The sequence below is a fragment of the Hippopotamus amphibius genome, chromosome 12 (genome assembly GCF_030028045.1).
Source record: "Hippopotamus amphibius kiboko isolate mHipAmp2 chromosome 12, mHipAmp2.hap2, whole genome shotgun sequence".
Classification (NCBI taxonomy): Eukaryota; Metazoa; Chordata; class Mammalia; order Artiodactyla; family Hippopotamidae; genus Hippopotamus; species Hippopotamus amphibius.
In genome coordinates this window covers 57696668-57718107 of record NC_080197.1, presented here as the reverse complement: position 1 = coordinate 57718107, position 21440 = coordinate 57696668, and the positions used below count along the sequence as shown (strand labels likewise).

At 40.0% G+C, this 21440-nt stretch overlaps 1 protein-coding gene across 1 annotated transcript; it reads left to right on the top strand.

The window, feature by feature from the left end:
- The first annotated feature begins 9893 nt into the window (after nucleotides 1-9893).
- LOC130833806 (heterogeneous nuclear ribonucleoprotein H-like) lies at nucleotides 9894-11984 on the top strand. The gene is made up of 2 exons (XM_057703855.1): nucleotides 9894-11201; nucleotides 11252-11984. Exons 1-2 carry the CDS (start codon nucleotides 9963-9965, stop codon nucleotides 11369-11371), a joined length of 1359 nt encoding a protein of 452 aa, XP_057559838.1. The 5' UTR covers nucleotides 9894-9962; the 3' UTR covers nucleotides 11372-11984.
- Nucleotides 11985-21440: the final 9456 nt, after the last annotated feature.

The following is a 21440-nucleotide window of genomic DNA, read 5'->3' as shown; positions in this document are numbered from 1 at the left end:
ATAACTTTTATATGCAGTGGGAAACCAGAAAATTCATGTGACTCCCTTTATTGTGAGATTCGTTTCCAGTGGTGGAACAGAACCAAGCATACCTCTGAGGGATACCTGAACTTTAACAATTTCCTCTTTATTAGATATCATCCAACCCAAAATTCTTTCAAGTCTTTGATAATTTTTAAGAGTATAAAGGGTTCTTTTTTAAAATTAATTAATTAATTAAATAATTAATTTTTTGGCTGTGTTGGGTCTTCGCTGCTGCACATGGGCTTTCTCTAGTTGCATGGCTACTTTTTGTTGTGGTGCGTGGGCTTCTCAGTGCAGTGGCTTCTCTTGTTGCAGATCATGGGCTCTAGGTGCTCAGGCTTCAGTAGTTGCAGCACGTAGGCTCAGTAGTTGTGGCCCAAGGGCTCTAGAGCACAGGCTCAATAGTTGTCACCCACAGGCTTAGTTTCTCCAAGGCACGTGGGATCTTCCAGGACCAGGGATCGAATCCGTGTCCCCTGCATTGGCAAGCAGATTCTCAACCACTGTGCCACCATGGAAGCCTTAAAGGATTCTCAAGACTAAAAAGTTTCAGAACGGCTACCTCAAAAGAAAGATAAGACAGCATGGTACCTTTACTTTGCTAAGATTGCTTAAGGGTCTAGGTGAGAGGAGAAGATACATTAAATAGTGATGCAGCAGATGTTATAATTAGTGATTACATTTGTGCTTCTTACTCTTTCCCCTTTGGTTGAGGTCTGTTAGAGCTTGGCATTTTATCTTAATTGTTTTATTATGGCAAGAAGAATTTTGACATCATGGGGGACCCTCATAACTCACAAAACCCTGCTGAGGGCTTCCCTGGTGGTGCAGTGGTTAAGAATCCACCTGCCAATGCAGGGAACACAGGTTTGAGCCCTGGGCTGGGAAGATCCCACATGCCACGGAGCAACTAAGCCCGTGCACCACAACTACTGAGACTTCGCTCTAGAGCCCTCAAGCTACAACTATTGAGCCCAAGTGCCGCAACTCCTGAAGCCCATGCACCTAGAGCCCAAGCTCCGCAACAAGAGAAACCACTGCAGTGAGGAGCCCACGCACCACAATGAAGAGTAGTCTCCGCTCGCCACAAGTAGAAGAAAGCCCATGCGCAGAAATGAAGACCCAACTCAGTCAATAAGTAAGTAAAAAAACAAACCAAAACAAAACAAAAAAACCCTGCTGAGCATGATAACAAAGCATTTCCTTGTCAGTTATCCAGACTATTTACGTTGATCTTATTTATTTCTCAGACCCAGCATTGGCTGCAGTTGGAAAATTCTCCTTACATTACAGTTTTCTTCTGCTAGAGCTAAAAATTTAGGAAAAGTCTTAGACACCAGGATCATATCTATGATCTTGAAATTATTGTTCTCAACCCACAGTGAAAAAATTACTTATTAAAAGCAAGTGCTTTTCGAAGAAAAAACTGCAATGAGATTGAATGCCACTTTAATTTTAGAGGAGTTAAGCTCCTTCCTGATGTAGTCTGCTCTCTTGGACAGTGGCTTGTTCTAAATACTTCAGCAAATAACGCAAACAGCACAGTAAATCCCCATCCTTCCTAAGAGCTCTGCTGGAAGAGATTTCTCCCTAACCCTGTCTGAGACTCTTTTTATTTATTAGGGGGATTAAACTTAATTCCCTCGATTTGTACTTATTCTTTCTAACAATGGTTGATCCATAGGAATTCACAGAGGCTGTTTTCAGATTTGAGATGCAAGTGCAATGTCAGCCTTTTTTTTTTTTTTTTTTTTGGTTAGGCTAAATCAAAACAAAGGAAGAGCTGCCAACAAAGTGCGCTATGCAGAATCCAGGACTTATATGGTGACTCATCATTGAATTTTACCCCCATGATTTTGCTGGAAATTAGATGTAGCTACTGAGAATACCAGAAGCATTGGCTTCAGGTTCAGTAGATGTAAGTTGAGCTTAGGAAAAATGGGATCTTACCATGTAGTCTCTTGATTACTGCTGAAAGAACTGCAATCTCCTGATTATTGTTGCAAGAACTTCTTGACTGAATTGATACATCACCTTTGAACAAATCTTTACTATTTAGCAGGCATAAGACACAGGCTCTGGGTTTGAACCCTGGCCATACCGCTTATAAGTCATGTAACCTTGGTTAAGTCACATCACTGCTCTGTGTCTCAGATATCGAATCTATAAAATAAGAAATATAATGACCTACCTCATCGCATTATGTAGTTGATATGAATAATAAATGTCAAGTATTTAGTCTGATATGAAGTGGCCAATAAATGTTATTTACAATTGGTTTTTGTTTATTCCTTGAACCTCACACATCTCTGTGGTTATTGTGGGGTAGATACCACTATTTTCAAGGGTAAACTGAGGATCAGCAGCTAATTGTCTGTTGACGCAGAGCCTGCCTGTACCAGGCCCTCCGATTCCAAACTCATGGCACGTCCCAATACTCCATTCTAAATCTTGTAAGTATAGGAATCACTATCATGAAAGCTTGGTCTCTTACATAGTCTTAAACATCATTTAATTAATTTGGAGGATTTATAGAATTCAAATAAGTATATAAACTTGAACTTTGAACCTTTGTGAACAAAGCATACATTATTGGAGTTATTTAATTTTCTGTTGACTATATATTGTTTTATTACTTTCACATGATACCAAAATCTGTCTTTTTTCAGCAGATATTTATGGACCTAGACTTTACACTTAGGAACATTGGCTCACACTTGATGTGGTAGTTTTTCAAAATTCTAGGGAGCAGGGACCATCTTAACATTATAGAGAGTCCAGCACAGTGGCCTGAACAATTGAATACAGTAGGGGAGGTTTGTTACTTGTTCATTCATTATGCAAACATTTACTGCACCCCCACTGTGTGCAGGCACTGCCCTGGAATATAGCAATGAATAAGCCAGACCAGGTCTTTACTCTCAATGAGATCACATTATGGAGGGAGGAGATGAAATCAACAAAGAAACAGATACATCAAAATGGTAATTTCAGGTAGTGTAAGTAGGAGCTAAGAAGACAGTGATACAGGGTGATGGGGAGAAATGGTGGCGAAGGCAGGGGAGGTAAGTCTCAGATAAAGTTGTCTGGGAAGACCTATCCGTGGGGGTGGCGGTTTGAGCTAAGACTTTGATCATTACAGAGAATCAACTGTGCAAAGAGCCAAGGCTCAGGCAGCGGGATCAAGCGTGGCATGTTGTAAGAATAAAAAGAAGGACTCATTATAAATAACGAAACTCAAAATCCTTATGAGGTCTTTTTTGTCCGTATAAGAAAAATACAGGCTTCGGATCACCAATTGCTTTAGTCACCTTTGTTTACTTTCTAGAAAAAAGAATATAGGAGTGGCTGAGGTACACCTTTCCTTTGAAGTACTTTGAAGGGCAAAACTGGTTTCAGCTTGTTGACTCATTACAGTGTTGAAATATGTATGATTTTTCTTCAGCAGATATTTGAGAAACAAAACTTTTACACTTAGGAGCATTGGTTCATCTGTGAAATGTTAGTTTCTCTTAGTAAACTTCACCAAGGACATGGAATTCTGTATCCCTATTTATAAATCTGGTCTTTAAGCACACATGATTGTTCATGCTCAAGAAAATATAAAATCTTCCTCTTTTTCCACTTTTAATTTCTTCCCATTTTTTTCCCTCACTTACTGTAAATAGCCAAAGTACTTATTTGTAGAAAAAACAACAACTAGAAAACAGAAGAAAGGTAGAGAGGATCTGGGCTGTTTGCCTTTCCTAAACTGTGTCATGCAGGATACTGTAGTCGTAAAAGATGTTATGTTTGCTGGGGGGAAATTACTGTGCTTGTATCTTTCAGTGTCTAGTCAGACCAATAGAAACAACTCAGGTACTTCTAACCTTTAGACTTTAACATAGAGAATTGCTTGCAAAAGTGTTAGAAGGGCTGAAGAGGCAAAGAGGTGAAAGGATGCTACCCAGATACCATAAGTCTAGGAAGCTGCCAACCTGTAAGGCTGGAGGAGCAAAAGGGAAAGGGTTGCTGCCCAGGTCCCACGATGCTGTGCTGCTGGGGATTTGAGAGCACCACTGCTGCACTGCTGCTGTTGGAACCACCGTAGCTGCTACTTCACAGGAAGCCAGTGATGTTTCAGGATTCTGGAAGCCACAGTCCCGTTTTTGCTGATAGACTTGCTGCTGCTGGAGCTGCTAATTGTCCTCTGCCACTGTTGCTACGACCGTGCCACTATTACAGCAGTGTGTGGCCTGTGATAGCCTGCCACTGCTGCCACCCCAGCCAGGGCAGAAGGAAAATAAGGGCTCCTCTGCTCCTCCTGCCTTCTAACCTCTTGCCAGGACCTCCCGTGCCAGAACCTCATCAGACCCAGCAGATGAGAGAGTCTGGGAGATGTAGTTTTCAGCCTTCCAGCCCCTGAGATGCGGAAAGGAGGATATTATGGAGTTGAAGGCCAATAGTCGAATAACTAGAACAATACTCTAGTAAGAATGGTCAAAGCTGAGTTAAAATTAAAGCCACTTCTTTACTTCAAGATTTCTCAAAATCTTTAATATCTGCTGTCCTTTGAAAATTTTCAAAAGGGAGTTGTAGTTTGTAGGGCTTCTGAATTTTATATGGTAACCCCCCCAACACAGGTGTTTGTTTTGTTTTTTATTTTATTTTATTTTAATTTTTTGGTGGGGGCTTAGTTGCTCCACAGCATGTGGGATCTTCCTGGAGCAGGGATTGAACCCGTGTCCCCTGCATTGGCAGGCGGATTCTTAACCACTGCAGCACCTAGGAAGCCCCCAACACAGTTTTAACACCTCATAGGACCTGAGACTAGGATAAAAACAGGGACAAAGAAAACTGCTATTGTTGTTAGATTATAATGAGGACATAGGATGGTAGATTATATAAAAGATGCTTTCCTTATATAAATTATAAAAACTGAAGATGGACAGGTTAGAGTGGTAATATAAGAATTCAGATATACCAAGATCCTGAAAACTAATTATGTTAAAGGAATGACACTGACAAATCCTTACATTTCTTGGATATTTTTGTAACGGTCATTTACTGTTTTCGTAGCCCAGTACATGAACATCTTCTCTGTTTGGGAGAATCACAAGGGGAGAAACAAGAAATGAAGAGCTCTGATTGACATTGTGGAAACTGAAAGGGAATGATAGTCTTTCTGATTAATTAATAGTTAATTCTGGTAACATCAGTACAGTCACTGGACCTACAGAGACACCGTGAGTTCAGAGGCATGAGAGTGAGTGTCCAAGTGAGCAGATGCCAGCAGCACAGCTGTGACTCTCCAGCAGAGTCAGTGCCAATAGGGCATCCTACACAGATGGCTCTTTTGGCAGGATCTTGGATGTGCTTTGTCCATCTGTGTTCTTGCCCAAGTCTGTTTATTCAGCCTTCTTGCCTACTGTGCAACTTTCAACCCCTCCAAAAATTATTTTTCTCCTTAACTGAACTAGATTTATTTTTGTTTGCAACCAAGAGCTCTAACTGAAACATTCTTAGAAAGTAAAGTCAAAGGGAGACCCAATATTCTTATCTTTTCCCTACCAAGGAAAAAGACTGGTTATATGGGAAAAATTACTATGAAAAAATTACATCCTAACAGAATGGATAGGTGTAGAAAAGCAGGTTTACAAAAATTCAGGGAAATACCCTATGTAATAGGGAAAAAAGGATAACATTCTAAAATAATATCTGATTGCATAAATGTGAAAAATTCCAAAGGAAAAAAAGTAGGAGAAATGTATAAAGACACTAGGATGTCTACAAAGATTAAATAAGAATAAACATAAGTTTGTGAATATTCTCAATAAAAATGGAAAGACTTTCAGGCATGATTTGAACAAGGAAGCCTAGGCCAGCATCCTGGGAAGGATGCTATAAGGTTAGATGAAGGCAGAACTCCTGGACTAGATGATCACCATGGTCTCAACCATACATAGAACTTTATGATAATCAGCTTGCTCAATTTCTTTTTTTTCAGAAGGACATATTTTATTAAGTAATAACATGGTCATGAAAAAAACCAAGAGAAAACTTCCCAACTCACTTAGAAAATGGAGTCACTCTTCTCTGTAGAACGATAGATATAATCTGTCATATAAAAGAAAGTCTCAGAGTTCACTTAATTTTTACCTTTGCTCCAGCTTCTCTAGCAAGAAGGATTGTCTTCAATTTACAGACAGCAGGACAATTAGCCTAAATAAAGACGTTCCGTCTAATTAAGATGGGTGAGATAGTGAGAGAATCCAGTCACATTTTTAAACAAAATCATTAATTTAAAAAGACTTATATATGCTCATTGTAAGAATGTGAGCCAGAACTGTCCGCAGCTCTGTCATGTGAAAAAAATCCTTCCTGAAGTAGGATAGAATGAAGCCAATGAGCCAAAAAAATCGGAGATCGGGACAAAGACAGAGTCCTGGAGACTCAAGTCCATTAGATTACGACTCCACCCCTGCCCCCCTTTCCAATCACATGAACACATAATTCCACTTTGTTGCTTAACTGAGTTTCAGTTGTCTTTTTTTCTTTTTAATAAAAAGGCCAGAATGATAATAAATTCATAGGTGAGGATTCTGATGCTCAATCACTTAAGATACGAGCAGTAAGTAAGAGATCCAGGCTTCTAACTGAGATCTCAGAGATCACAAGCCGATTTCTCTTTCCATTTTGCCTCTATTGATCAGTAGTTGTGAATCTATTGTTTGTTGAAAGGTGCCGGAGTCCTGCAGAAGAATCTCCCATGTAGAGTTTATTATCACACCTAATTATTTGCTCCTCTCCATGTAAGAAGAGCCTACATCCTTGTAGTGCGTCCCTGTGGGAGAACATACATTTCCGCCTACAGTGCCCACCATGGGGTACTTTTAGGCACAACTCAGCATTCAGATGCACTAAACTAGCATCGATTACTCTGGCATTGGATTCATTCAGAAGAACACAGGATAGGAACCACAATTTTCTAGCAGGGCAACATCAGCTGCTCCTCTTCTACGGGATATCAAATCACGCAACCGCCCATGGACACCTCAAGTGCAAGATGAGCTCCACCTGCGGCAGGTGCAGGACCCACTCCTTCCCAACAGGAGCCAAGATCTCCTTTAACAACTGCAGAGGCATAGCTTCTAGCATCCCCACAAGGACACACCCAGTAAAAACAGTCACCACACTCAGGGAAGCCAAAAGCTACACAGCCTCCATCGGGGGTCCATCGTGCATTTATAATTCCTCCCAGTACAGATGCAACTTCCAATCCGAGATCATTTTTATTATAAGCAATGTTGTTGAAGAACACTGTTAACATTTTACTCCCATCTGGTTCCAGGGGAACAGAGTTAGTGAGTTAACTAAAGGTCAGATCCTTACACAGCAGGGGAAAGATTTTGTTAACCTTTTATCCAAACTGCGCCATTGGTAATGGGTTTGACCACCTGACTTGATTTGACTACTAGGCACAAGCGGAGGCGACTTCTGCCTCTTCCCAGCAGCTATCGCCTGGTCCCATTCTTACTCTCTTCCCTCTGCCAGGAGACAAGGAGAGGGGCATCCCCTTTGACCCAAGCCCTCAAATGAAGAAGGTATTTGGAGCAGAGCCATGGAACAGAACTGCAACAGATCCTGGGCTGCCCGGAAACCTCCAGGATAGGTAAATGTTCTAAGCCATTGCTAACTGGAGAGTTGTTTGTTATTGTAGAATAACCTGTTTGTGATTAATACAACCTCTTTGGAGAGACATAAACTGGGTTTAGCACTCTCCAATCAGGATTCCCTAAGGAGAGCCTGCCAACTAAGCCAGCTAGATTTTTGATTCTGGCAATAATCCCCAGCTCAAGAGGCTGATGGAAAGTTCCCCTTTTTGAGTAGTCCGGCTGTTAGGGCATTTCAAGCAACGTCTGAACCATGCCATGTATGTGGTTTGTCCCCTTTATTGTTCTACTTCATTTTCCTCTTTGTACCAGTCAGGGTCTAGTCAAGAGACAGAAACTACCCGGTTATTTGACAGAGAATTTAATATAATGAATTGTCAGTTAGGTATACACTTGTCAGCTTGGTAAGCATAAAGGTATGGAGAGAAATCGAATGTATTGGCGAGATAGCAGCTTCAGGAAACTAATTACCTTCAGGATGGAGGACACAATGTGAAACAATGTTAAGAGGTAGAAACTTAGAGGAGGGGCCCTGTGGGGCTGAAACTCAGGCGTCTGAGGAAGGGGGCTGCTGCCCAGGGGGCGCTGGGGTCTCTGGGTTTGGAGAGGGTGCCTCGCGATGCTGGGACCCACCTCTGAGGCCCGGCGTTTTCGAGGGGGCGGGATGCAAGTGTCGGGAAAACTGCCAGCTGGATTTAACAGCTGCTACGGGGAGGAAGTGCTCACGGGGTCGCGCTGGCAAGAACCCCAGCCAACAGGAAGGTCACAGGCGGGAGCAAGTGCCTTTGTCCTCCTCCAGCCCTTCAGGCTCCCTCTAGCACCCCCTATTGTCAGAGCCTAACAACGAGCCCTCTGGCAAAGCCCAGGTGTGGTTTGTAGACTCAGCGAACCCCTCTGTGGTCAGAGCACCGGGACCCCTGAGCCGGGGTGAGTGAGGGTGGGTGTGCGTAGCTCTGTCAGCCTGGGGAAATGTCATCTTTTTCTAGTTTGCACACAGGTGCCATGTAGACTAGTACACACGTTGCTGATTCAAACGTCAGCAATCAAATCTGCCTTCCATCGTCTACTTGGCTGTGAAAAGCATGTTTTTGTTTGTTTGTTTTTTGACAAAATAATTTTTTTATTGAAGTGTAGTTGATTTACAATGTTTTAATTCCTGCTGTACAGCAAAGTGACTCAGTTATACATATATATACAGTATATTCTTTTATTTTAATATTCTTTTCCATTATGGTTTATCATAGGATATTGAATATAGTTCTCTGTGCTATACCATAGGACCTTGTTGTTTATCCATTCTATATATAAAACCTTACATCTGCTAACCCCAACCTCCCACTCCATCCCTCCCCCAACCCCCTTTCCCTTGGCAACCACCCGTCTGTTCTCTATGTCCCTAATTCCATGTGGTACATATATACAATGGAATACTACTCAGCCATTAAAAAGAACAAAATAATGTCATTTGCTGCAACATGGATAGACCTAGAGATTACCATACTAAATGAAGTAAGGCAGAAAGAAAAAGACAAATGTTATATGATATCAACTTATACATGGAATCTAAAATATGACACAAATGAACCTATCTATGAAACAGAACCAGAAAAGCATGTATTTTTACTATAATGTTCCAGGCAGACTTAAATGGCATCAATATGCAACTTTTTGCAGTCATGTAGATATATAGCCCTTCCTTGGATAATAGCAAAGATTTGTGCAGGTTTGTTTGAATTCAGTTCCCCGTTCTCACATCTTTTCTCACTGTGCCTACTGCTTTTGGTTCGCGTGTAGTTTCAGTTCCCTCCCTTCTTTTAAGCTAGACTTCCAACTGTGAACCCAGAACAAGTCTTTACCACATCCATAGGGCGGGGCACTTTACTTTTCTCCCGTTGTTTTTTCACTGCAGTTGTGTAGTGAGCTACTTCATTCTTGTTCTTTCTCTTTTAGCCAGCCTTACCATATCCTGCAAATGGTTTGACATTTTTAAATAAATGATTTAAATGAAGGCTTAGAAGAAATTATTTTCAAATATGTTGATGACAGAAAAGTAGAAGGTTTAGCTTAAACGGCAGATTATAAAATAAGCATTCCTAGGGATTTCTGTTGACTGAAATGCTGTGTTGATAGCAAAAAGATAGAATCTATGAGATAAAGGAAAAAGCCGGTAGAAATTTAAAATAAGTATAAGAGATTTTTTCTCAGCCGCGCCGAAGTTGCGTGAGCAGGTCCGCCCGGCATCCCCGCCTTGCAGTCTGTTTGGACGCCAGGATCCACGAAGGCACGATGATGCTGGGCACCGAAGGCGGCGAGGGGTTCGTGGTGAAGATCCGGGGCTTGCCTTGGTCCTGCTCGGCCGACGAAGTGCAGCGCTTTTTTTCCGACTGCAAAATTCAAAATGGAGCTCAAGGTATTCGTTTCATCTACACCAGAGAAGGCAGACCGAGTGGCGAGGCTTTTGTTGAACTTGAATCAGAAGATGAAGTCAAATTGGCCCTGAAAAAAGACAGAGAAACTATGGGACACAGATATGTTGAAGTATTCAAGTCAAACAACGTTGAAATGGATTGGGTGTTGAAGCATACTGGTCCAAATAGTCCTGACACGGCCAATGATGGCTTTGTACGGCTTAGAGGACTCCCCTTTGGATGTAGCAAGGAAGAAATTGTTCAGTTCTTCTCAGGATTGGAAATCGTGCCAAATGGGATAACATTGCCGGTGGACTTCCAGGGGAGGAGTACGGGGGAGGCCTTCGTGCAGTTTGCTTCACAGGAAACAGCTGAAAAGGCTCTAAAGAAACACAAGGAAAGAATAGGGCACAGGTATATCGAAATCTTTAAGAGCAGTCGAGCTGAAGTTAGAACCCACTATGATCCACCACAAAAACTTATGGCCATGCAGCGACCAGGTCCCTATGACAGGCCTGGGGCTGGCAGAGGGTATAACAGCATTGCAAGAGGAGCTGGCTTTGAAAGAATGAGGTGTGGTGCTTATGGTGGAGGTTATGGAAGCTATGATGATTATAATGGCTGTAATGATGGCTATGGATTTGGGTCAGATAGATTTGGAAGAGACCTCAATTATTGTTTTTCAGGAATGTCAGATCACAGATACAGGGATGGTGGCTCTACTTTCCAGAGCACAACAGGACACTGTGTACACATGCGGGGATTACCTTACAGAGCTACTGAGAATGACATTTATAATTTTTTTTCACCACTCAACCCTGTGAGAGTACATATTGAAACTGGTCCTGATGGCAGAGTAACTGGTGAAGCAGATGTCGAGTTTGCAACTCATGAAGACGCTGTGGCAGCTATGTCAAAAGACAAAGCAAATATGCAACACAGATATGTAGAACTCTTCTTGAATTCTACAGCAGGAGCAAGCGGTGGTGCTTATGGTAGCCAAATGATGGGAGGCATGGGCTTGTCAAACCAGTCCAGTTATGGTGGTCCAGCCGGCCAGCAGCTGAGTGGTGGTTATGGAGGCGGCTATGGTGGCCAGAGCAGCATGAGTGGATATGACCAAGTTTTACAGGAAAACTCCAGTGATTTTCAATCAAACATTGCATAGGCAGCCAAGGAGCAGTGAACAGCAGCTACTACAGCAGTGGAAGCCGAGCGTCTATGGGAGTGAACGGAATGGGAGGGATGTCTAGCACGTCCAGTATGAGTGGTGCATGGGGAATGTAATTGATCCTGATCACTGACTCTTAGTCAACATTTTTTAAAAGAAAAACAAAACTTAAGTTTTAATAGTTTTGCAATACAAGCTTGTGATTTATGCTTACTCTAAGTGGAAATCAGGATTGTCTTAAAGACTTAAGGTTCAGTATTTTTGAACACAAACATTCATCTAGGATGTAACAACTAGGTTGAGTAATCTATTACTGTTAAATAATTTTCAGCTTTTCTCAAGTTAGTTATATTGTAGGCTGTGCTTAAGCAGTAGGTGTATTTAGGTTAAAGCAGTTGAATTATGTTAAATGTTGCTCTTACACCACATTACATTGAACACTGTTTGGATGCATGTTGAAAGACATGCTTTTTTGTAAAACTCAATATAGGAGCTGTGTCCACAATTAAAAGTGAACTATTTGGCATGTTTGTTCTAGTTTCATTTAATAACCTCTATGGCACGTAAGTTTAAGCTTTTTTTTTTTTTTTTTTTTTAAGTTAATGGGGAAAATTTGAGACGCAATACCAATACTTTAGGATTTTGGTCTTGGTGTTTGTATGAAATTCTGAGGCCTTGATTTAAATCTTCCATTGTATTGTGATTTTCCTTTTTAGGTGTATTGCGTTAAGTGAAACTTGTCGAATAAATCTTCCTTTTAAAAACTGCAAAAAAATAAAATAAAATAAGTATAAGAGATAGAGTAAAATAAGAGAAATGAAGACAAATTTATTTATTTATTTATTTATTTATTTTTGGCACACGGGCTTAGTTGCTCCATGGCATGTGGGATCTTCTTGGAGCAGGGATTGAACCTGTGTCCCCTGCATTGGCAGGTGGATTCTTAACCACTGCGCCACCTAGGAAGCCCCAAATTTATTTTTTTAAAGCTGGTGGCAGCTTTAGATTTCCAAAGGGAGCAAAAAAGAATACATTTTGAATCTATAAAAGCAGTATCTATGGAATAGTTTTGCAAATAAGAACCCATGAAGCATCTTTTTTAATATAGAAAATATATCAAGAGGGTAAATTTATTTGACAGAGAAGCAAGATGATGAAAAATTGCTAAGGATTTTTTTTGGACTCTTTTTTTCTCACTTAGATAATTTACAGAAATAGCCAGGGGGCGGGGGGCACCCTGTAAAGTGTATAACAGTTTAGATGAGTGATGGTAAATATTTCCTCTCAGACGAGAAGGAATACTTTTGTCGGGGAAAGGGTCAAGATTAAATTTTGTTCTGCTTACCTTTAGAATTAATAAAGAGGCTGTTTGTTTAGCTTACAACAATGCCATTATGAAAAGAAATTAAATCTTGGGTTATAGGACCAGTCAAGTTTGGTCATTGTTGTGTTGGTTTATTTCTTCTGAGAAGCCTGGCTGTCCCTCTAGTCTTGGTGAGGTTCCTGCTGCTTGGGCTCTAAGATTGTGTTCTTTTTTTTCAGAAAGTGAACCTCAGTTCATAATTATACCTCCATTAGTGTGATTGTGTGATTAATATCTGAATGCTCCATTGATGTTCAGCTCTGTAAGAGCAGGGGCGTGTCTATCTGTGCTCACCACAGCATCCTCAGAGCCTAACCCAGGGACAGAAACATAGTAAGTGCTCAATTAGTATTTGTTGAATAAATAAGTGGATGAATGAAAAACATTAAATGTAAGTAATCAGAATGGATTCCTGGGAGTGGAGGGGAAGAGGGGGCAGTAGAAAAAATTAGAGTTAACTTTTTAGGCACTGTAAAACAATATCTTCAGAATATTTCTTGCAGCTTTAACAGCAGGAGATAAAGAGGCAATACATTTAAGGGAAACAGCATATCAGAAACAATATGAAAAACTCTGTTTTCCACAAAATCTGATAAATTTCTTATATAGATTGAAGGAGTTTAACACTTTGAGTGTTTTTCTAAAATAGCATTCTCTTTTTATATGGCATAAAAAGGCTATCTGTTTTCTTGAGCAAAATATTTTCCTAACCTAGTCTCATTGGTTAATAAACTGTCTTTATACTGTAAGATCTGGAATAGAAAGACTCATTGAACCTTTCAGTAAATAGAGAAATTAGATTACAAAAGAAGAGGCTTTCCCTTAATTTTTTAAAAACCTCTTTGCAGTTTTCTGAGTGTTTTCTACTGATTCTGGGTAGATTTTCTAAAAGATTTTAAACATTTTTTATACCTTTTATTCAGTACTTCTAAATAAGAGAAAAATACTCCTTTCCCACCATCTTATAGCTCTGGGGAAAAATACTATAAGATTTCCACTTTGGTGAAGAAAATTTTTATTCACTCTGAAAAACTTGGTCATCTTTTCAGAACTTTTTTTTTCTCTAAATCTGAGAACATATTCAAGAGAAACAAAGGTGGAAAGTTTTCAACAATCCAGTGGGGAATTCCTCTTTGGGACAAAAGAAGCAAAATAGCTAGAGAGGATGGTTGCATGGAGTTAGCAATGTTGAAATAAATATTTCTAATGGATAAAAAAAGTATGTGAATTAGTGGGTTAACAGTTGATTTAATGAGAGACAGAAATTGGTTTCTCAGTTTTGTGGGAGAACAAAAGTCAGCTAACTTTCCTCAACTTTAAGTGTATTGATTTATCAGTTCCCCAACGTACTGATTCATTGTGGCTTTTAGGTTTATGATTCTTAGTATGAGAAAGAAAGATAATCTCCATCGTAGTTTAAAAAAAAAGAGAGAAAAAGATCAGCTGTCGGCACTTTCGTAAGGATTTTACTTAAGAATTGGTTCAACGCTTGAAAAGGGATTAAAGGAAGAACCACAAGGGTCACAGATGAATCTGGAAAAAAATTATGACTGAGATTGAGGAGAAACAAAGTCACACTTGAAGGGCAAAATCAGAAGTGATGCGGTACAATCTCCCTAATGCTAAGATGGTACATTTACACATTTTTAAAATTGAAGTGTACTTTATTGACAATGTTGTATTAATTTCTGCTGTACAGCAAAGTGATCCAATTATACATATATAGTGTACATTCTTTTTTAAAATATTTTTTTCCATTATGGTTTATCACAGGATATTGAATGTAGTTCCCTGTGCTATACAGTAGAACCTTGTTTATCCATTCTATATATAATAGCTTACATCTGTTAACCTCAACCTCCCACTGCATCCCTCCCCCAAATGCCTCCCTCTTGGCAACCACCAGTCTGTTCTCTATGTCCGTGATTCTGTTTCTGTTTCTTAGATCAGTTCATTTGTGTCATATTTTAGATACTACCTATAAAGTGATATCATATGGTATTTGTCTTTCTCTTTCTGACTTACTTCACTTAGTATGATAATCTCTAGTTGCATCCAAGTTGCTGCAAATGGCATTATTTCATTCTTTTTCATGGCTGAGTAGTATTTCATTGTGTGTGTGTGTGTGTGTGTGTGTGTGTGTGTGTGTGTGTGTGTGTGTGTATACACCACATCTTCTTTATCCATTCATCTGTCACTAGACATTTAGGTTGTTTCTATGTCTCGGCTATTGTAAGTAGTGCTGCTATGAACATAAGGGTGCATGTATCTTTTTGAATTATAGTTTTGTCTGGATATACGCCCAAGACTGGGGTTGCTGGATCATATGGTAGTTCTATTTTTAGTTTTCTGAGGAACCTCCATACTGTTTTCCATAGTGGCTGCACCAACTTACATTCCCACTAATAGTGTAGGAGGGTTCTCTTTTCTCCACACCCTCTCCAGCATTTGTTATTTGTAGACTTTTTAATGATGGCCATTCTAACTGGTGTGAGGTGGTACCTCATAATTTTGATTTGCATTTCTCTAATAATTAGCGATGTTGAGCATCTTTTCACGTGCCTCTTGGCCATCTGTGTTTCTTCTTTGGAGAAATGTCTGTTTAGGTCTTCTGCTCATTTTTCAATTAGGTTGTTTTTGTTGTTGTTGTTGTTGCTGTTGAGTTGTGTGAGCTGTTTGTATATTTTGGAAATTAAGCCCTTGTCAGTCTCATCATTTGCAAATATTTTCTCCCATTCTGTAGGTTGTCATTTTGTTTTGCTTATGGTTTCCTTTGCTGTGCAAAAGCTTGTAAGTTTGATTAGGTCTCATTTGTTTATTTATTTATTTTATTTCTGTTGCCTTGCGAGACTGACCTAAGAAAACATTGGTATGATTTATATCAGAGAATGTTTTGCCTATGATCTCTTTGAGGAGTTTTATGGTATCATGTCTTATGTTTGTCTTTAAGCCATTTTTACTTTTGTGTATGGTATGAAGGTGTGCTCTAACTTCATTGATTTACGTGCAACTATCCAACTTTCCCAGCACACTTTCTGAAGTGACTGTCTTTTTTCCATTGTATATTCTTGCCTCCTTTGTCAAAGATTAATCGCCTGTAGGTATGTGGGTTTATTTCTGGTCTCTCTATTCTGTTCCATAATATTTAATTTTTGTATATTTAATTTTTGTCTCTGGTTCTTGGAAAATGTATCCAATTAAGTAGTCATCTATCTTGCCTCATAATTAATGCCTAAAACCTTTTTATTTCTGTAATTTGGTAAATTGAAAAAACAATTAAAATTATTTTATTCACAGAATGTCTACTTCAGCTCTCAAAGTTGGTGTAATAAGTTGTTTTAAAAGTTTGGTTACCCAAAATAAACCAACGTTAAACATTCATTTTCCACAAGGAAAGTAAGATGAAAGTGAGAACAAATGATTAAAGTATCCACGCTTATAAATTTGATTGTTTAAAATACTTTTTAATGTCTTAAGATATCTAAAAACAATGGGATAAAAAAAAATCTTACTAAATTTGAGGTTTATGGGAATTCCCTGGTGGGCCAATGGTTAGGACTTGGTGCTTTCACTGCTGGGGCTGAGGTTCAATCCCTGGTCAAGGAGCTAAGATCCTGCAAGCCATGTGACATGGCCAAAATAAATAAATAAATAAAATAAAATAATTAATTTCAGGTTTATGGAAGTTGTGATTGAATTTAATCAGAGGAATTTAAATATATTTCTCCATTTTCCTTAGAGAGTCCCATTGAGAGAAAATAAATTTCCACAATCATAAACTATATTTTTATTATTAATTTTTAGTTTCCCTTTATTAATAAGTAGTTAATATTCTTGGAGATAATTTAGAAGGTCCAGATTTTGAAAAAGAAAATAAAAACCGTCCATCATTTCATCACCAAAAACTAACCACCATGAACATTTTGTTGTCTATCTGTTCTGACTGTTTTTGGCCTTCTCATATGATACATATTATTTCAATTAAAAAATGGAATCATAATAAATATTATTTTTATGTAACCTACTTTTTTGCACTTAAACATATTGAAAATAAATTTATATGTCACTTAAATATCTGTTGTTTTAGCAATTTGTATATTGTTGGATATCTCGTTTGTTTATAATCTGTGATGAAGATATTTATTAGATATATTATTCATATAAAAGGCATTAAAAATTACTAACAATTTCTTCCACTGGATTTATGGGATAAAAATACTTCTGCTTTTGGAGAGGAAAATTAAAATAAGGATTAGACTTTGTTAGACAAATTTTATTTAACAACACCCATATGGTACTTGCTCTCGACTATTCCAAGTACTTTAGAAAGATTAAATCATTTAATCCTCCTAATAACTCTATGGGGTACATAGGGTTACGATCCCTATTTTACAGATGGGAAAACGAGGCACAGAGAGCTTAGCCCACTTACCCAATGCTATACGGGTAGTAAGTGGTAGAGCTAGTCTAGAATTAGGGTCCATGCTCTTAACCACTCCCTTACAAGACTTCTCTCTGTTGTCATTTTTCTGGGTTATCTGAGAAATGGGATTTGAGGTGTTAATTGGACAGCATGGGAGTATCCCAGAAAGAGAATTTGGTGCAAATAGAGAAGGTTCTGGGAAAGGAGTGGGTCTTGCACAATCATTTTGGAATTAAGGGAAACTAGAACTTCTTAGATTAGGAACAGAATGCCAGACATCAGTTATTTTGATAAGACCAAAAATGGAAAACCTTATCTGAAGAAATCTGTATCACCCTCTCTTCAAATCTTTTGTGATTTTATAATGCGGCTTTCCAAAACATAATAATTATGCAGAACATAATTTTTTCCTCCTTCCTTTCACCATTTTGCTGTAAAGTTAGTTGAGTTAATATAATTTACTTAACAAGAAAAGATTTTTAAACTGCATTTACAGATATGGGCTCTCTTAAATGCCCTAAAACTTTATCATCTCGACCTTTAATATAATTAATTTTGGGAAATCCTGTTGTCATAGAGAAAGGACAACATAATGCTGCTTGCATACCATCAAAGTTAGTGAATATAAAGATTAATTTAAAAGCAGACTATCCTAAAAGCAACCTTCTAAACAGGCAGCTAAAACCAGCAAAACACCTGGCTTGCCATGACAATGAAATATCTTAGGAGCAACTAAAGAAATGCTCCAAGAACAGCACTCTTCAGAAGTCTCTGGAACTGCGTAGAAGGCAAATTTAGCAAGAGAGTCATCGTTCTGAGGAAGAACAAAGGCCCTTCTCATCCTTCCTGAGGCTGCCCTTCTGTGGGAAAGGTTCTGCAGCTCCTTTTCACTATTAGAGTTATAGGACCTGCAGTTCTCAATGGTGTTTAAAACTGTTAGTGCCACGTGTAGAATTTAATTCTAACAAGTTAGTAAGCCCAGTCAGTGGTGAGGTAGGAGGGAGAGAGGAGTTAAACCAGGCAATGGAACAAAAGGGAGGGGGCACAAATAGAATAAATGACCAACAGGAGTAAGGCTTATCTCATTTTATCACATTGCATCTTATTGCATTGCACCTTTTTTTAAAAAAAGATTTATTATTTATTTATGTATTTATTTTTGGCTGCGTTGAGTCTTCGTTGCTGCACACGGGCTTTCTCTAGTTGTGGCGAGTGAGGGCTACTCTTTGTTGCAGTGCGAGGGTTTCTCATTGCTGTGGCTTCTCTTGCGGAGCAGGGGCTCTAGGCCAGCAGGCTTCAGTAGTTGTGGTGCACGGGCTCAGTAGTTGTGGCACACGGGCTTAGTTGCTCCTCAGCATGTGGGATCTTCCCAGACCAGGGATCAAACCCTTGTCCCCTGCGTTGGCAGGTGGACTCTTAACCACAGCACCACCAGGGAAGCCCTATCACATTGCATCTTATCACATATATTTTAGAGCTAGTTTAGACCACTTACGCTAAATCAGAGGTAACGACAGGAAAATTAAATTTGCTGAGCTGAAAACATTATTTTGCTGAATTACGGTGAAAGGTTTCTTCCATTGAAAAGACTTGATAATATCTCACAACAACCCTTCTTTATCACTGAAGAGGGTTGTTCTGGAACTTCACTGTGCTGCTAACAGTGCCCCAGGGAGATCTGATTCTCCATGGCACAGTTGAGAAGGTGAGGAGTCTGGTTAGGACCAGAGAGGGTTCCACCACAGAAACTCTCTACAGGCAATTTCTCCATCTTCTAGTAGCTGCCTTCACCAACCACATAGTTCAGTAAGCTTAATGTAAGGTATCAGACTCTTTCCACATAGTCTAAAAGTGACAACAAAGGTCAGCTGAATAACTCTAAATAAATCAGACTTAAACTTGATCAGTGTAATGTAAATGGGACAAAAGACACAGTTCGATGACATGGTGAACATGATAAAGAGCCAAGCTTGGAGAACCTGTGGCATTGTTACTGCTTGCTTACGCTATTTGAGGATTCTCTCTCTAAATTTAAGACAGTGGAAGCAACTTATTCTCAACATTGGCCTAGATTTATTCTATAAGTGGCCTCAAAACTACAGGAAACGCTGAGAACTGGCAAGCTGAAATTAAGGTATGGGAAGATACTCAAGAAGAGCTTCAAGCAAATATTTTCCAAGATGCTGTTACTTTGTTTTCTTAAAAAAGTAAAGTTATCCTTCCATCCATTCATTCATTCAACCAATCATTCAACAAATATTTATTAAGTGGTACTAGGTGCCAGGAGCATCCAGAGGTAAGTGAGGCGGGTCCCAGCCTTGTGGTCTTTAGAGTCCATTGGAGGAAGCCCAATTCCATCAGAGACATGCCCTTCCTGTGTGACCACTTTTGTCATGCAGGACTTGGGTTCTGACTTCTGCTTTTAACTTAGGCTTTCAGTAACTGATGCACTTGAGACAACAGAATACAGTAGCAGCTACCAGTTATTACTACTTACTAGGTGCTTTACCTATGTGATCTCATTTAAATTTTGACAACAGGCAGGCCTGAAGTAGCCTATAGGGGTCCTGTGCAAATTAGAAATAGGTATCGCTCCATGGTAGATGCTGCCCAGGGATCTGAGCCCGAGTGGAATGTCAGCCCCTTCTTACTTCCTCCACTTGGTACCTTTGTGCAGTTCACAGGCTGCACAAGTGTACTTGGCAAGCCTCTTAAGAACCTAGTTAGAGTATCATCAACCTTGTTTCACAAAGAAGGACACTGAGGTTAAGAGAGATTAAATAGCTTTCCCAAAGTCATATACTTAGTAAGTGGCAGAGCCTTCACTCAAAGCCACATTTGTCTGGTTCTGAAACCCCGTTGGCCTTCTGCTCTTTCAGTTTGCCTTCTTGATCATTTGCTAAGGCTTACTAAATCTCCCGTTGGGGAGGCAACAGTAACAGAATTCTCAGAGCTGTTATTTCCTGTGCACGTTCTCCATATGGTCTTGGAAGTCCTTCCCTTTGATTTGCTCTTACAACAATGTTAATGATAATAGCTAAGTAACTTTTATTATTGATGATGCAATTTAAATCCAGGGCATTTAAACAAACAATACAAATATTATTTTTAAGCCCTATATAAAGCTTGTGGGTAGAGGTAATGTACATTTAAAAGTTAACATGTGAATGTATACAAAGACAATTTAATGACTTTTTTAAGTGGCCTGACCACTGAGAGGATTTACCTGCACCTCTGTCTTTCAAAGTCACACCTGAATGGGAATTATCAGTCCATTATCAACCTGAACTAACTTCACCCAGCTGATCCGTCTATGAACCAAGCTTGGGTTTTTCTTTCTCGGTTAGCTAGTCATAGGGAAACCACCATGATATCATGGCCGTGAGCGGAGGAAGAGATGTCGGGCAGGGCAACAGCAGAGGGAAATCTCAGGGGGTGGGGTCTTCTTTCCCGCAGTTTACTTGGGCCTCTGTGCCTGTTCAAGCGCCGTCTGCAGGGCCCCACTTCTCTCCTACAAAAGCCCACTGCTGCTGGGCCGAACTTACAACCTGGGGATTTGAGAGCATCCAACTCAGGATGAGCAGGGCTGGACACAGGGTCACGTGATGTCCTACGGAGCGCAACTCAGACTGTATCAGGGCCCAGTAGCCTGTCAGGAGCTGCATTTTGAATGATGTGTGGTTCTCTGCAGCACGTGGCACGGTGTCGCCTGGAGGACACTGGGGATCTGCACTGAGGTCCTCCTGTTGAGACTTGCCCAAGAACTCACACGGCACCTTTTCTTCCACCGGTACTCCTGCTACCATGGGATCTGCGGGGGGTGGGGTATGACCCAAGCTGCAAGGCTGCTTTTACTGAACACTGGACTTGCCCTCTTGTTCTGGGCTCCACTCCAAAGCCAGCAACCTTCCAAATCCCCCTGAAAACGGATTGAAGGAGGGCACCTTGGTATGGTACAGTTTGCAGGCAGACACGAAGAGGCCTCACGAGTAGTGTGCTTCTTTCTCCTAGGTTAGAGGGGAAGATGCACTGACCTACCCTGCGCTTGGGAGGGAAGCCCTGCATGTCCTGTGCTGATGTGGCAGGGCTCTGGAGCTTCGTAGGGCTGACCTCTCGCCCTTTGGAGTCTATGTCGCTTCAAGGCATCTAGGGTATGTGGCTCATTAACATGTTTCCTCAAAATAATGGACCCATGTGATGTTCGCGAAATGTCCAAATAGCACGGATCCTTATCAGAGAAAATGGGACAATGAACATAGTCCCAAGGCAATCCTGTGACTATATACTGTTGTCATTCCATGACGATGAAGACTGCTTGTGGTCCTTCTTTTTGATTAATATGGAAAATAATATGCTCACCAGGTAAACCACACACCACATCCTTGAGCTCCGTTAATCT

Excerpts from the sequence above, each read along its gene's own strand:
- LOC130833806 (XM_057703855.1), top strand. The coding sequence starts at position 9,963 with ATGATGCTGGGCACCGAAGGCGGCGAGGGGTTCGTGGTGAAGATCCGG. Across the intron at positions 11,202-11,251 it reads AGAGCAGCATGAGTGGATAT|GGCAGCCAAGGAGCAGTGAA; the intron begins GACCAAGTTTTA and ends AAACATTGCATA.